At 41.4% G+C, this 16,868-nt stretch overlaps 1 protein-coding gene across 2 annotated transcripts in view; it reads right to left on the bottom strand.

Annotated features, from left to right (window-relative positions):
• The window catches only part of dgkb (diacylglycerol kinase, beta), a 506,131-nt gene that overhangs the window by 285,387 nt on the left and 203,876 nt on the right, over positions 1-16,868 (bottom strand). For both annotated transcript variants that reach the window (XM_078421953.1, XM_078421946.1), the window contains exon 13: positions 2,044-2,142. In XM_078421953.1, the coding sequence (XP_078278079.1) occupies positions 2,044-2,142 (99 nt within the window). The remainder of the gene's footprint in view (positions 1-2,043; positions 2,143-16,868) is intronic.

The following is a 16,868-nucleotide window of genomic DNA, read 5'->3' as shown; positions in this document are numbered from 1 at the left end:
TCAGCTATCTCTCCTTGTATCCCATGAGCTCTAACCTTGCAAAGCAGTCGACCATGCAGAACTTTATCAAACGCCTTGCTGAAATCCACATATATACAAACATCTACAGCTCTGCCCTCGTCAATGTTTTTGGTCACATCATCAAAAAACTCAATCAGATTTGTGAGATACGACCTCCCACGTACAAAACCATGCTGACTATCCCTAATCAGCCGTTGTCCAACTAAATGCATGTATAATCTATTCCTCAGATTACTCTCTAGTAACTTTCCGACCACAGATGTTAAGCTCACTGGCCTGTAGTTCCCAGGCTTTTCCCTGCAGCTCACTGGCCTGTAGTTCCCATGCTTTTCCCTGCAGCCCTTCTCGAATAGAGGCACAACATTTGCTCCCCTCCATTCTTTCGGCACCTCACCTGTATGCAATAACAACTTGTACATCTCCGCCAGGGCACCTGCAATTCCCTCTCTAGCTTCCCATGGTATCATAGGATATATCTGTAGTACCAAAATAACTATCCTGCTCTGACATTAGTAAGAGCAAGGAGCTGATTGTTGACTTCAGGAAGGGAAAGCCAAGGGACCATGCATCTGTCTTTATTGGTGGGATGGCGGAAGAGAAAATCACCAACTTCTAATTCCTGGGTAGACACCTCTCTGATGATCTGTCCTAGACCCAGCACATTGATGCAATCACAGACAAAGCTCACCAATGCCTCTTCTTCCTCAAAGGTTTGAGGAGATTTGGAATGTTGATGAATACTCTATCAGTGGAGAGCATTCTGACTAGTTGCATCACAGCCTAGTTCGGAAACTCAATTGTGTTTGAAGTACAAAGATGACTGCCGAAAGTGGTGGACATTGCCCGGTTCAGCAGGGGTCCTGACCTCGGCACCATCAGAAAGATCTATAGGAAATGATGCTTCAGAAGGCAGCTATCATTAAAGACCCATATCACTCAGGCCACTTTCCCTTCTTGCCAATTTCATCTGGATAAATGTACAGGAGCTTGAGAACTGCTACATCCAGGTTCAAGTACAGCTTCAACCACCCTGCATAACCAAACCACTACACGACCTCAACCTATTGAAATACTATGGGTTTTGCACGACTATGGTTGTTCTAATGTACTATGGATTTTGCTGAGAATAACAGGTAACTCATTGTATATTTATTTGTTGTTACTATTGCATCAACTGTGCCCATAAAACTGCAAGTAAGACTTCCATTATTCCCGTTCACATCTGATGCATATGACAAATGAACATGTTGAAATCTTGACCATCCAGGTAAAGATAACAAAAGTACACTGCTTCCAACCCTTCACCAGAGTTCAACATATTAGCCAATGCCCCAAGGAGTTTTCCCAATCATAAAATAAAGGAAGGCAGAGAGAATATGTGCCCAAATTCCCAACCTACATCTCAATGAACAGAGCAACATGCTGAAATTCATTACATCGCCCCGATGTAATCCTAGAATATGTTACTGCCTGAAACACAGCTCTCACTTGGAGGCTTGATTTTACACTTCCTTTTCATTTATATCACGCTACCCTCACAATGTGACATTAAGATACAAGTTTCATAAATGAAAGCGGATGCTGCAGCGAGTAGTTAATTTACTGGATTAGCAGCCAGAGCTGTGGACCAGAGATGAGTTTGAAACCCTTTTATGGCACCTGGGAAATGCAAATTAAAATATGAAAAAAAATTGCTCAGTAATGTTAGCCCGAACTACCTGCTTGCTTTAAAAAATTCATCTGATGGCCTACTGTCTTTAAGGGCAGGGAATCTGCCATCCCTACCAAGTGTGGTATAGATACAGCTCCAGACCAACTGGTTCCCGATCTCTGGGGTAATTAGGATGAACAATAAATTCTGGAGTTATCAATAACATTAACATACTATGAACAAATCCATGTGAAAGGATCAAATTTGTAAGGCTGTGAGCGACCCGGTTATTTCCCGGGTTGCACACATGAAAATTTACACTTGGCTGATTTAGAAGCATCCAAAAACTCCATTTAATGCAAGTGACTTACCAATACGATGGGACAGATCGAAGATGGGGGTAAGATGTGATCTTTCAGTGGTCCAAAGTCACATTCAGGTTTCATGTGGGATGCACACTTGTTGTGCAGCTGTTGAAAACAGAAACATCACATTGCAATGAAGATTGATTACTTGTTATTTAAGAACAGGTAATAAATATTACGTAAACCTAAAAACTGGTTTGCTCTTTTAGTAGTTGTCCAGGGTGGTCTTCCATCCCTCAATCATTTAACCAAACTGTAGCATACAATCCATTGACATTGTGAAATGTTCCAAGATCCAAGATTCCAAAAAACACACAAATTGGGAATTGGAAAGAGCCACTTGCCTCCTCAAGCCTGCTGTGCCATCGAATAAGATCATGGCGTATCTGATTGTGATATCAATTCTACATTATTATCATCTTGTGGTAACTTCTCCCCACCCCTGATGTCTGTCAAACAACTATCTACGTTGTATGATTCCTTACCTTTAAACACTGACCCTTAGATCTAGATTTTCTCCACAAGTTGAAACATCTTCTTCACATCCACCTTATCAAGATTCCTCTGAATCTTACATGCTTCAATTAAGTCCCCTCTTACTCTTCTAACTTCAACAGATACAAGTCTTGCCTATTCAACTTCCCTCATTAGGTTGCCTTTTCCAAGTATTAAACCCTTTCACAAGTTCATAAGTTCTAGGAGCAGAATTAGACCATTCGGCCATCAAGTCTACTCCACTCTTCAATCACAGCTGATCTATTGTTCCCTCTTAAACCCATTCTCCTGCCTTCGCCCCATAACCCCTGACACCCATCTTAATCTCTGATCTGCTTTCAGTGCTTTCACATCCTTTTTCAAATGAACATTTTTACTGTGCAAAATACTGTGGATGTAGTCTCACCACCCTATAAACCTGAAGCAAGACCTCTCAAATCTTGCATTCCATTACTCTAGCAATAAGCATTCAATCATCTGCATCTATTTATTAGCTTGTGTCCTCTGCACAATCTAGTTTCTGTTCTATCTTTATGTCAGTGGCAGATTTAGCAGCCCTACTTAGTTAAGACACTGAAGCAGACCATTAAGCCCATCAGGTCCACGCTGGCTCCCACAGGAGCTTGTCCATCAGTCTCATTACCTCCACTTTATTTTCCTTGCAGCCCTGCCGCACATTCTCTCACATGCCCATCAAATCCCCTTTAACTTTTTGGTCAATTATCTACACTCATGAGTAATTTACGGTAATGAAAGTATGTCTTTGGAACATGAGAGGGAGCCAGAGATTCTTGTGGTCAGAGGGAGATTGTGCAATCTTCACACTGATCGTATCTGTGACCAGGGTCAAACCCATGTCCTTGGAGCTATGAAGCTGCATCTTCAATACCTTCATCTATGTCAATTATACAAGTTGTTAAAAGTTGAGGCCCCAAAAGTGATCGTGGTGGCACGCTGCTCATTACATCTTGCCGACTGGATAGAGACACATTTATGCCGAACCCTCGTGTTTCCATCATTCATGCCAATTTATTACCTCCTACACTGATAGCATTGCTTTTCTGCAACAACCTTGGACATAGCACCTTCACAAATTACCAGCAAAGAAAATGGTAAGATAAAAATTGGAAACGGCCTAAGGAAATTCTGAATCTTTATCATCTTGAAGCTGTACACCAGATCTTTTAAACTAAAAGGAAAGATTAAGTGGAGGCAACACTAATTACACAGGTTTTGCCCCTGATTCTTCAACGTTCAAAGGTGATGGGAGGAAGGCATGAGAATGGGGTTGAGAGGGAAAGTTAGATCGGCCATGATTGAATGGCAGACTAGACTTGATGGACCATATGGCCTAATTCTGCTCCTTGAACTTATGAACTTACAAACTTAACCCTTTTTTTTGGTTCAGGCTTTATTTTCATGCAGGGCATCTGTGTAACAATCTTGCTTTGTTCATTAAAGTTAACAATTTTTTTTAAACCAAAGAAATTATAGGATGATGGGTCTTTGATCTGAATTGTTCATAGAATCATACAGCACAGAGACAGGCCATTTGGCCCAATTTGTCCATGTCGAGCAGTAGGAATTCTCTTTGTTAATTCCATAGCCTAGCACTTGGTCTATAGCCCTCCATGCCTAATCCAAAACCAAGCAATTCCTTGGAAGGGAGGGTAGAAGGAACAGCTGCAAGGAAAGGATGTTTGCATGGAAAGGTGGTGATGCTGGAAAAGAGAGGGATACGAGAAGAACTTCAAGCTGAAGAGAGGAGCTGGAAATGCTGAAAGAGAAAGTTGCAACAAAAAAAAAACCAACGCACAGGGAGTGAAATTGCACTGTGATAGAGAAAAAACGAGGGTTAAATGACTGAATGAAATGCTTTGAATGAAATAAAACATTTCTCATCGACCAATTGACAATGCTGTCATATCACTTCATCCACGCAAATTCCCCTTTGAATGATCAAATGATACATCTTGACACATAGTACTGCTTTTACTCGGGACTGAATAAGATATTATGAAACAAATGAGCTCACCGAGAAACAGGTTTCAATAGGCTGTGGATTTTTGTTGCTATACTTAATTAGCCTACCTCAAGCAGTAGGTATGCACTGCCTCTAGCGGTGAATGCATGCAATGATACAAACTCAGTTTTCCCAACAAAAAAAACTGAAGTGGATCATGAGATCCTAACACATGTACTCCTCTTTTTTTCCCTAAGAAAACTATGTATTCAAGGCTGTGGAAACCCATATAAAAATGTAAACACCAAAATACCTATTATTAAATAATATAATGTGCAGTAATTCTTGGATGAGGTATTAGTAACCAATAAAATACCTCCTTGTCTCTCAAACAATGTTCCAAAACGTGGCATAGACAACGATTGATTTTTAAACAGTAACAATTGTTTTTCAGACAGGCGTAACAGCCAATTTGAGGTTAGTTGATTCAATCACATAGCACCAAGATCAGTCTTCTGCTAATCCGCTGGTGTTGGTTGCTGGATAAATGTTCGTTCCGATGCCCGGAGAATCACCGACAGTTTTTTCTTACATCCACCTGACAAGGCAGATGGAGCCTCGGCTCAATGTCTCATCTGCCAGACAGCATATCTGCCGAGGCAGCGTTTCACTGAAGTGCCAGACTAAATTAGTGTATTTGCTTAACAACTGTTAATGCTGCTACCTCTTGTATAATTTCTTGATCTGGGCGAGGATGGTAGCTTTGAAAGAAAGGCTTTTAAAAAAAAAAGACCGTCAATTTATTGCTGAAGAAATGGGAATATTTCATTATAGCTTATGCACATAATCTTTCCCTGAAATATCCAAGGCAGTCTCAAGTTTTATCCGACGCAATTACCAAAGAATGCCTCTTCTACACTGGTGTGGCATTTTCATTTTCCCCAGAACAACTGATCTTATGCCCGCAGAAGTGACATTGCAATTAGTATCAGTTTAGTCCGAAAGGTCCATGCACACTGTCCACAGGGAAGTCTCCGGACCATAATTTCAATTACATCTGAGGTCACCTCTCTGAAGGAAAAATTGCAGCTTACCCCACCACTCCAAGTAGGTTCCTTGGAGACATAGAACTGTATAGAATGTCTCAAAGGGGTTTACTTAAAGCACTTTCAAAGAACAGCAGTTATTATGCAAGCAAACGCAGTGGCTAACAAATGCTCTACAAGATCCCTTACATAGCATGAAATCAAGAATCAGCTGTGTGTTAAAGCCTATGTAGCACTGAAAGCATTGAGCAAAATTACCACGATCATTTTATGTGATTCATGGCTTTCTCCTCATTTTCATCTTTGACCTTTGATATCCCTCGCCTCTCTTCCAGCTTCCCACCCCCCCCCCCAACCACCACCATGATCGGTCTGCATGAGGGTCCTGCTGCCCAAAACGTCACATGTTCTCCAGAAATGTGGCCGACCCGTTGAATTACTCCAGCACTTTGTCTCTTTTTTTGCAAACCAGCAGCTGTTGTTCCTTATGCCTACATGATAATGAAAAGGGATTGCCATATTCAACACGAATATATGAGTCCACACATGGAACAGCGGATACAGTAGATGAGGTTGGAGGAGGTGAAAGTGAACCTCTACCTCACCTGAAAGGATTGATGGGGCCCTTGGAAGGAGTAGAGGGAGGAGGTGCAGGGACAGGTGTGGCATCTCCTGCGGTGGCAGGGGAAAGTACCTAGGGAGGAGGTAGTTTGGGGGGGGGGGGGGGAAGGGACGTTAACCAGGGAGTTGTGGAGGGAACAGTCTCTGCGGAAACTGGAAAGGGGTGGAGATGGGAAGATGTGACCTAGTCACCTTCCCCTCAACTAACAATGAACCATTCTACATTTCCTTATCTTTGTCTGCTTTAATCTGTCGTTTTCCCAACTTACCCTTCCATATCTTTAGACTCCCTCTCCCCACTCTGTCTGAAGAAGGGTCTTGACCTGAAACGTCACTCATTCCTTCTCTCCCGAGATGTTGCCTGTCCTGCTGAGTTACTCCAGCATTTTGTGTCCATCTGACAAGTGATAGACGGATACAGGAGGGGGGGCAGGGATGTTTGCCATCTGCCAATTTACCCCACTTCACCTGTACCTACCCATAATTTGTCAGACTTTGCCTTGCCCTCACCTAGCAGCTTTTTCCCACGTATCAGAGTCAGTATAAAGGATCGGGAACCAAATTTCACCCATCCATGTTCTTCACAAATGCTGCGTGACACATGGAGTCAGCACTTTGTGTCCTCTTCATTATATTATAAGCTCACACTCATGACCACACCTTCCCCTGACCTGCACGTGACAAGAACGCCATTCCATTTGCATTGCTTCTCTGTCCCCTTTGTATCTGTTCACATAACCTTCTGTACTTGTACTTCAAAGTTGTCTTTCCTTAATCATGGCATCCTCTCCAAGAAATTCGACCAGGATCACAACCTTCCTCTCTATGTCCCATATGTCTATTTTCACCCCTCTCCCCCAGGCTTCCCCTTGTCGTCACCTTCCTCTCCACCTGTCCGCACTTTCAATGAAACCCTCTCCATAATTTCTGCCACCTTCAAGAGGATTCCACTGCTGGATACATCTTCCCCTCCCCATGTCTGTTAGCATTCCCCAAGGGACTGTTCTCTCCATCACTCATTGGTTGTCACTGCCATTTTTACCAAAGGAAGGAAATGGAAAACTTCATGACATGGTGCCCGGACAATAACCTTTCCCTCAATGTCAGCGAGACAAAGGAGCTAGTTATCGACTTCTGGAAGCGTGGTGGAGTACATGTCCCAATCAGCATCAATGGTGGCCAAATGGAAAGGGTTGAGAGTTTCAAGTTCCTTGGCGTCAATATTACCAATGATCTGTCGTGGACTAACCACGTTGATGTGACAGCCAAGACAGACCGCACCTCTACTTCCTGAGGAGACTGAGGAAATCTGGCATGTATGCACGGTAGCGCAGCGGTAGAGTTGCTGCTTTACAGCGAATGCAGCGCCGGAGACTCAGGTTCGATCCTGACTACGGGTGCTGCACTGTAAGGAGTTTGTACGTTCTCCCCGTGACCTGCGTGGGTTTTCTCCGAGATCTTCGGTTTCCTCCCACACTCCAAAGACGTACAGGTATGTAGGTTAATTGGCTGGGTAAATGTAAAAAAAAAAATTGTCCCTAGTGGGTGTAGGATAGTGTTAATGTACGGGGATCGCTGGGCGGCACGGACTTGGTGGGCCGAAAAAGCTTGTTTCCGGCTGTATATATATGATATGATATGATATGATATGATTACATACTTCCACAGATGCACCACAGGAAGCATACTGTTGGGTTGCATCACACCTTGACTTGGGAATAGCTCGTCCCAATACCGCAAGAAATTGCAGATGGTGGTAGACGCTGCCCAGTCCATCACACAGACCAGACTACACACCATTGACTCCATCCACTCTTCCTGCTGCCTTGCAAAAACAGCCAAAACTATCAAGATTTATGCCACCTTGAACATTCCTTCTTCTCCCTGCTCGCATCTGGCAGAAGGTACAGACGCTTGAAAGCTAGTACTACCAGACTCAGAAATAGTTTCTTCCCCTCTGTTATCAGGATTGTGAACAGTCCTTCCATAAGCTAGGGTACTCTCTGATTCTATTGTATTATGTACTGTATATTTGTTATGTTTGGATAGCATGCAAAACAAAACTTTTCACTGCAGTTGTACAGGGCCCTAGTGAGACCGCACCTGGAGTACTGTGTGCAGTTTTGGTCTCCAAATTTGAGAAAGGATATTCTTGCCATTGAGGGCGTGCAGCGTAGGTTTACTAGGTTAATTCCCGGAATGGAGGGACTGTCATATGTTGAAAGACTGGAGCGACTAGGCTTGTATACACTGGAATTTAGAAGAATGAGAGGAGATCTTATCGAAACGTATAAGATTATTAAGGGGTTGGACATGTTAGAGGCAGGAAACATGTTCCCAATGTTGGGGGAGTCCAGAACAAGGGGCCACAGTTTAAGAATAAGGGGTAGGCCATTTAGAAAAGAGATGAGGAAAAACCTTTTCAGTCAGAGAGTTGTGAATCTGTGGAATTCTCTGCCTCAGAAGGCAGTGGAGGCCAATTCTCTGAATGCATTCAAGAGAGAGCTGGATAGAGCTCTTAAGGATAGCGGAGTCAGGGGGTATGGGGAGAAGGCAGGAACGGGGTACTGAGTGAGAATGATCAGCCATGATCACATTGAATGGTGGTGCTGGCTCGAAGGGCCGAATGGCCTCCTCCTGCACCTATTGTCTATTGTCTATTACCTTGGTACACTTGAGAATAATAAACCTAAACCTTGATTTTATGGTAATGCCAAGCAGCTTTACTTTTCCACCCCCTGATATGGCTCTGTACTGACAGACTGTTCACGTTTAACACTAGAATGGATGTAATTCCATCCATTTGAACAATCAGGAAACTAAAACTTTATAATGTATTCCATACAATTGCCACGGACTCCATCAGCCACCCAGCCTGGTGGTTTCAGATTGAACTAGACTGTTGACAACATCAATTCAACTTTGAACTGAGCTGCTGACACATGCCATTTCATCACCAAGATTGCAATTTTGGTTACTTCTGCTGCTTCCACCTCTCCTCACCTATTTGTTACCAACATTTCATGCTACCTTCATCACTTGCCTACCCAGTTGCTCCAATCTTCCAAACTAATCCCTTACTTTGCTCACACATAAACATCAGCACATCCAAAATCTGCTGGCTATCACACACAACTACCAGTTGCTTAAATGCCATTGGCTCTTGGTTTTGTCATGCCTCCAAATTCCATTAATGTTGAAGTCCTTCCAAGATCGAGTCTCTTTTATCACTGTTATCTTCTCCAGCCTTACAATATACCTTCATCCTTCAAATTCTTTATCTGTATTTTTCTCTCTTCCTTTTCTTTACCTTACTACCAAAAGCTATAACCACAGCCATCGAAGTTCCCACATTAAAACCTTCCTCCATCTCTTCCTCTTGCTTTATGATCCCACTTAATACCCACCTAATGCTTTGTCTCAGATTTTGAGCTCAATTACTGTTGCGGGTCTCAAATCTTCACCTCTTTGACCCAGGTTATTTAATTTACAGTGGGCAAATGCACAACAAAACTGTACCTATCTACCTCTGGACGGCAAAGCTTTGAAGCTATACATAGAAAAAAACTGAAATGAAATGTTATTAAAATCTGTACTTCCAGAAATGGACTTCAATTCTAATACCTCAAATCCTCAGCTATTCTACCACTTCTTTTGAGTAATGTAATTGCACTAAGGCTGTCAAAGCAAATCTCCAGTGTCAAGTTTTGGATGAATAAATCTTTCTTGCAACCACGTAATCCACAAAATGAACCTCAGATGGACAATTAAAACTCTGAGATACTACACTGAGGAGTTGCTGTTTCACATTAGCATGCAATCTCAGATTAATTACATATTATACATGATGCAGATGATATTCCAATGCTATATTTCATTGTTAGATAGAAGACTTTTCTTTTATTAACTACCCTTCTTTTTGAAAGCACAGTCTGACAATGGGCACGTTTTAAAAGTTCATGTTAATCTTCATGCTCGCCATTTAGAATTTACGCAGTAACTCTAAAGAAGTCCCATTATTTTTGTTAAATTAGAATGTTTGTCTTGAAAATGTTGCAAAATAAAAGTGATATATCAAAATTGCATTACATTTAGGGGCAGCAGTATTTAGTTGTAGATTTCTTGGTACTGTGTTTCTGAGCTGAGCTGTTTGAGTCACCAGAGATGTGCACTGCACAGAATCTAGCTGTTTCTCTGCTAAAAGATAACTCGCAAGGAACACATCGACTCAAACATTTATGTTTACTTGTAAACAGTTGGGTTACAGGCTGCGCAGGTAAGGGTTAGAAATAAATGACTTCCAATTACCTGAATATGGCCTGTGCCCTATAAAACCTGGAGTGATAAGGAACAGTGAGCCTGGCATACACAAGCAACTGCAAATACTCCAAGTGTAACCAAATCAGCGTTTTGTGAAGTTGCAATGTAACATTCAAACTCTTCTATTCTATGCTCCAGCCTTTGAAGGCAAGCATGCCATATGTCCTCCTGACCCCCTGTCCATCTGTGTTGTTGCTTTCAGGCAACTATGGACACACCACTCGGGTTCTCTGTTTACCAACATTCCTAGGTAATGGTGCCCTACCATTTACTGTCTAGTCTGATCATTTGCTGTTTGAGTCGGAATGAATGAAATGCTGTCAGATTTGGTTCATTTTCCTAAATGTCCAATGATTTAGTTGTTTTAATACAGAGAGCACCTGACCAATAAGACAGAGAATCAGTGCCATTTGTGCTGTGCTCACTGATCTTATCTCAGATGGACCTAACAGACTTAGATTTTGTGACCCTTCTCCGAGATTCTCCACACTTGCTTTTGGCTTTCTGTGAACTCTCCTGAAAATTATATTTAAATATTCTGCCAAAGCCGAGCAGTGCTGCCTCTCCAATTGAAAAGGTGATTGACAACTAAGCACAGTTCAAAGTAATAAGCTTTTTTCTGGATTAAATGATGAGAGCATTTGTGGATTATCATGCAACAAAAACAACAAAAAATTCCAGTAGAGGAGGGTCAGCTAATAGAACATTAGTAATAACAAGAGAAAAGATCATAGGATCTCCAAAATTTACAGCATTGTGGTCAGCCATTTAGCTTACAGATCTTTCCACATGACGACAATGCCCTGGATTTTGCATTATCTAATCTGCTTCATCTTCCAAGGCAGTCCCTCAAGGGTGAAGGATGACTTCCACTCAAGTTTTGTGGGTTCTTATTCAGGACCTCTGAGTGCACAAGCACAGGTGTATTCGCTGGGTTCTCAATCCCACACAAACAGCTTCTCCTCCATTTTGAATAGTCCTGGGCCAGAAATTCCCAGGGTGGGGTTTGCATTTCTTCAAGGAAGCTTTTATCACATCCTTAAATCTTTTCTCCTGATAATCACTTCCCATGATAGGGTTAGTTGCAATTACTTGGTTGATCCCATCACTCTTTTTACACATGGTATCATCTTGGCATTTGTCCAGTTTTCTGATGCCAGAACTATCGCCAAAGAGAACTGGAAAATGATAGCCATTGTTTGATTCTGTCCAAAGTTCCTATCGAATCATGTGAATAAAACATGCTTGTACAATTTTTGACCGTCTTTGGGGCTTCCTATTGGCTGTTTTACAGCCTGAGCGGCTACAAAAAGTCTCAGAAAACCAATAAAGACAGAAAAAAATGAAGTGTAAATGAAATGTAATTTCTCTCTCTATTCTCCAACTCTCTTTCTCTTTCATTCACTGGCATGCACTTTCTCTCCCTTTTCCATCTTCTGCACAATAATATCCGTTCCTTAATATTTGAAAGTTATCCTGACAATTCACGTGTAATCCGGATAAAAGTAAATGCAAAAGAAAATAGCCACCTTCAGCTTCAACCAAGTCTGCAGGTTACTAGGCAACATAATGCACAGCCAATGAGGTTGAACAAGTACATTCTCTTTGTTGAAGAAGCTTTAGAAACAAGTCTCTGAATCTCACGCCAGCAATCGTCAGGCCCACTGGCCAAGAGAAACACTGTAATTTCTAATAATTATCACCTCTCTTCAGAGTATTAAAATAATAATTACTGCCAACATTACCTCACATGAAAAATAAAATTCATGAGAGCTCTGTGGTCAGAAAACAGACTATAATTGATTCTTAAATGTAGCCTGCTTTCTTTCAATAACTAGGCTGAGGGGAGAGGAATTTTTAAAATACTAATGAAAAACAAAGTCTGAAATCAAGTGCCTGACCCCTGTCTGGAGAGAGATGTTTTAAGCAGAGAAGTTCGCTTACCACAGGTATCTTAGCAACAGGAAATTAAATCCCAAATAGGGTTAATTTACCAAGGAGTCCAAGGCCTCATTGTGGTGCAATTCAGTGGCACTGTAATTTCATACATTTGTCACACTAATTCCCAACCCCAGTGGTGAGGCTACTTGTATGCTAATTAATGCTCACCAGGCAATACAACATTAAATCAATGCACCTCAATGAGCCATTGAAATTCAATGATAAATAGCAGTTCTGTAACTTGGCAGCATGCAGACTTAGCAATAAAATTATCAAATTCTTACATTAAAGTGGAACTCTGATGGTCTTTGTGGGAAGTGTGCCTAGCTCTTTGGGATATGGAAGAAATCAGATGCTAATTGCAGATTTATTAAACAGCAGGCTCTCAGTTTCATCCCTCAGTCCTGCAGTGCACTAAACTAACTCTGATTTTTTTATGAGTAATGAACCAGCCAGCCCGTTATTTCGTCTGGACCCCACTTCAATTTCCACCCGGTAACTGGAACAGTAAACAATGAGCACGAAAAGAACTCAAAACAGCTGCGTGCTCTTTTGAGCACCAGATGCTATTTGGGAGAGATGATGGGCAGACATTATAAAACAATGACGTGAGCTTTGTGTCATTGCAACACAGAAATAAACATTGCACTGTAAATACCACGAGCCTGACTTGTTCGCGGTTGATTAGTTCCATATCTGCTCCGCCCTAAAGCTGGTATTAATAAATCCAGTCAATGTGAAATTCTAATGCAGGGTTTCAGCATAACATTTTGTACTCAGTAAAGAGACAATTACCAGCAAACACCAAATGTGCTGATTTTGCCTGAGTGAACAAAGATTAAAAAACTAGTTTGAGGCCAGATATGGAGACGTTTCTCGGTAACAGCACTCATTTTCAAAGACGTGAATTTTAAACAAGATTTTCTTCATGATAACATGGTATTAAAATAATTATTTAGGGGAGGTCATACAGTGTTCTCAGCTGCTTCTCTTTGTCGCAACAGTTGGATCATTGAGTCTGCTCGGTGCACCTGCTCCCTTGATCAGGAAAGAAGGTACAAGGGCTACTGTCTCAGCTTCTTTCCCAAGTGAGATTTCAGATTGATACTGTGGCAGTGGGCAGGGAACAACAGACCATTTGACTTACTTCCTCTGATCAAGAATGGTGCCCAGGAATACAAAAGAGAAGGGAAACCCTCTTAAAGTAGGCTGGTTTTCAGTTCAATTGCCATCATGCTTTGTCTTTTATGACTAAATAACTCCCACCACTGTACTGTGGGGAAAAAAGACGAAATTGTTTATTTTGGCAGAAATTGATCAAAAAAGTATTGAATTCACAAACGCAGGTACAGCAAAAAAAATTGGAAAGCTAACAGAATGTTCAGGTTTCTGTGGAAGAATTGAATTTTAAAATTTGAATTATGTTTCTTTTATAGGGCATTGGTGAGATCACATCTGGAGAACCATGAACAGCATGGGTCAGCTTAATTAAGGAAAGGTGTTAAAGCATTAGAAGTAGTTCAGAAAAGGTTTATGGACTAATAACTGGATTAGCAATTATGATTTGAGGAAAGTTTAGACAGGATGGATGTGCACTGTTTGGAGGAGAGAATTGCAAGAGGGAATTGAAACGCAGAAGATCCTGATGGCTTGAAAGGATGAAGATGTATGGAGAGACTAGTTCAGAGTAGTCGAAACCAAGTATTAAATCTAATGAGCAAGGGCTAAAAAGGTTGCTATGTGTAAACATGAATGCCAAGTGAAGTTCAGGTAACAATCAGATCAGCCACAATCCTATTAAATGTTATTGCAAGCTTGGAGAGCCAAGTGACCTATTCCTGCTCATAATTTGTATGTTCATATTGAATGTGTTCATTGATTATATTTGTTACTGAACAGAAACCATGCCTGATGCCACAGTTGAAGAATTGAGGTAAATGTTTCTATGTAAAAAATTATCGAAAGCCAAATGTAATGAATGACAGAACTCAAATAGATAAACACTAAAATGTAAATCGGGAGCAATCTGGGTTTAATAAAGATTTAAATCTGTTCCACTTGTTTGGTGTCCCACTTACATGGCTGATGGATCTGCAAAGAACTGTGGGAAATTTGACAGCAGAACTAGATAGGAATTATTACATTCCATCACTACTTCCAGATGTTTATGCCTTCACGGTAACATAAAAAGAGCAATGTGTATGATTCTGGAGGTACACATTATATGTGAGCCACCATTTTATGTAATTCTCAGTCTGCCCAGAATCCTAATGTTTATGGCTTGTGCAATGTTACCCTGACATCAGCGAATAACAAAAAAAATTAATGGGAGAAACTGCAGTATACACTGATGAGCCAAAACATTATGACCACTGACAGTGAAGTGAATAACATTGATTATCTTGTTACAATGGCACCTGTCAAGGGGTGGGATATATTAGGCAGCTAGTGAACAGTCAGTTCTTGAAGTTGATGTGTTGAATGCAGGAGAAATGGGCAGGAGTAAAGACCTGAGCGACTTTGACAAGGGCCAAATTGTTATGGCAGATGACTGGGTCAGAGCATCTCTGAAACGGCAAGGCTTGTGGGGTGCTCCTGGTCAGCAGCGGTGAGTACCTACTGACGGTGGTCCGAGGAGGGACAAATCACAAACCGGCGACAGACAGGGTGTTGGGCGCTCAAGGCTCATTGATGCGCGAGGGCAACAAAGGCATATTAGGCAGGTGGTCATAATGTTTTGGCTTATCAGTGTATTTACCCACGTTACAATACAGGTTCAGCTACAAATAAAGCCTCTTGGGGATGGCTCAGCATTGTTATATTTTCAGTAGGAAGATGAGTGATGAAGTTGCTCAACTGATTGGGCTGGGAACGGAATTGACCCAATAGTGCTCTAAGATGGCAATGGCTGCCATCCACATATGTATCATTTTCCTGCTTAACAATGATGATTCCAAACAAATTGATCCAAAACCCTTGGTTTTGACAGTGCTCCTTGTAGCATTGAACATAGAAAAGTAGGTACAAGAACATACTCTTTGGCCCAATATATCTCTGCCAAGCATGATGCCAATTTAAACTGGAACTGGTCTATAACCCACAATGCAAAACACAAGTTGCTGGAGGAACTCAGCAGGTCAGGCAACAAATGTGGAGGGAAAGGACAGGCAACATTTTGGGTCAGGACCCTTCTTCAGACTGATGGAGTGGGGGATGGAGAAAGCTGGAAAAGAGAGGTGAGGGTGGAGCAAAGCCTGGACCATTTTATCCCCTCCTGTCCCCTTCCACCTATGTCCCTCACTGTGCATCTATATTTCACTTTTCCTCTTCTTTACTTGTCTGAAATCCTTTTGTTTCCGTTGCACCACTAACCTTTGTCACTATCTGGACCCATCTGCCAATCACCCCCTTCACCTATATCCATCTATCACTTGCCAAACCCGTTGCCTCTTTGCTCCACCCCAGCTTCCAGTCATCTGTCTGAAGACCATGACCTAAAACATCGTCTGTCCATTCCCTCCTCAGCTGCTGCCAGACTTGCCAAGTTCTTCCAGCACTATTGTTTTGCTCAACATTCCAGCATCTTGTTTTTTGTGCCTCTTCAATCCTCAATTCCTTGCCTGTTCATGTATCTGTCTAAATGCTTCTTGAACATTGTTGTCATATCTGCATGCCTGATGGAGTATCCTCCTAACATTGAAGATGACAACTTCATCGCATCTCCAACACGTCTACATGCATTAATTTCTGGATCAAGATTGTAAAGTGATCAGTAATTGAGATATTCTCAATCTGAACTGAGTTTCAATGAGCAAATTATTATTACATGTCACTACTTGTGACTTATTCTTCACTCTGAGGAGGAGGGAATGAAAGCTAATAAAGCAGAACTGACTGAACTAGATCTGCCCTGCGTTTTTATAAATTGAACATATTTGGGGATTGTCAGCAAGCTACCAACATAATTGTTCCATGAAAAATTCTTGCAGAAAGGTCTGACGAGAGTTGGTGTACAGATCCTGAGCATTCTGTCCAGAGTATTAACCAGCTCCGAAAACTCCCATTATATTTGTAGGATCAGCCACTTCTTTATCAGTTGTTAAGTGAATTAAATTGGCTGGCCCATGGGATGGTGGGCTATTTGGAGAAAGTTGAGTGAACATATATATTGTGCATTTTCAGTTTAAGATCTTGACAAATACTGAGATTGGGTTTTATCACCTGTAGACATATTCTGGGCTTCAACACAGTTCAAATAAAATGTATGTACATTCCATTGGGAGCAATTTCAACGATGTGTGAGAGTGCTGTAGAGCTTTATAATCTTTTGTTTGCATGACTGCCATATTTAAAAGATGTCTGCATTCGATGTTCATACACATTTTTATTCCCATTATTTTCTTATATTGATAATTAATGCAACAATGCATTATTAAAATAATGAT

This window comes from Rhinoraja longicauda, chromosome 2 (assembly GCF_053455715.1).
Source record: "Rhinoraja longicauda isolate Sanriku21f chromosome 2, sRhiLon1.1, whole genome shotgun sequence".
Classification (NCBI taxonomy): domain Eukaryota; kingdom Metazoa; phylum Chordata; class Chondrichthyes; order Rajiformes; family Arhynchobatidae; genus Rhinoraja; species Rhinoraja longicauda.
This window is presented reverse-complemented; position numbering and strand designations above follow the sequence as displayed.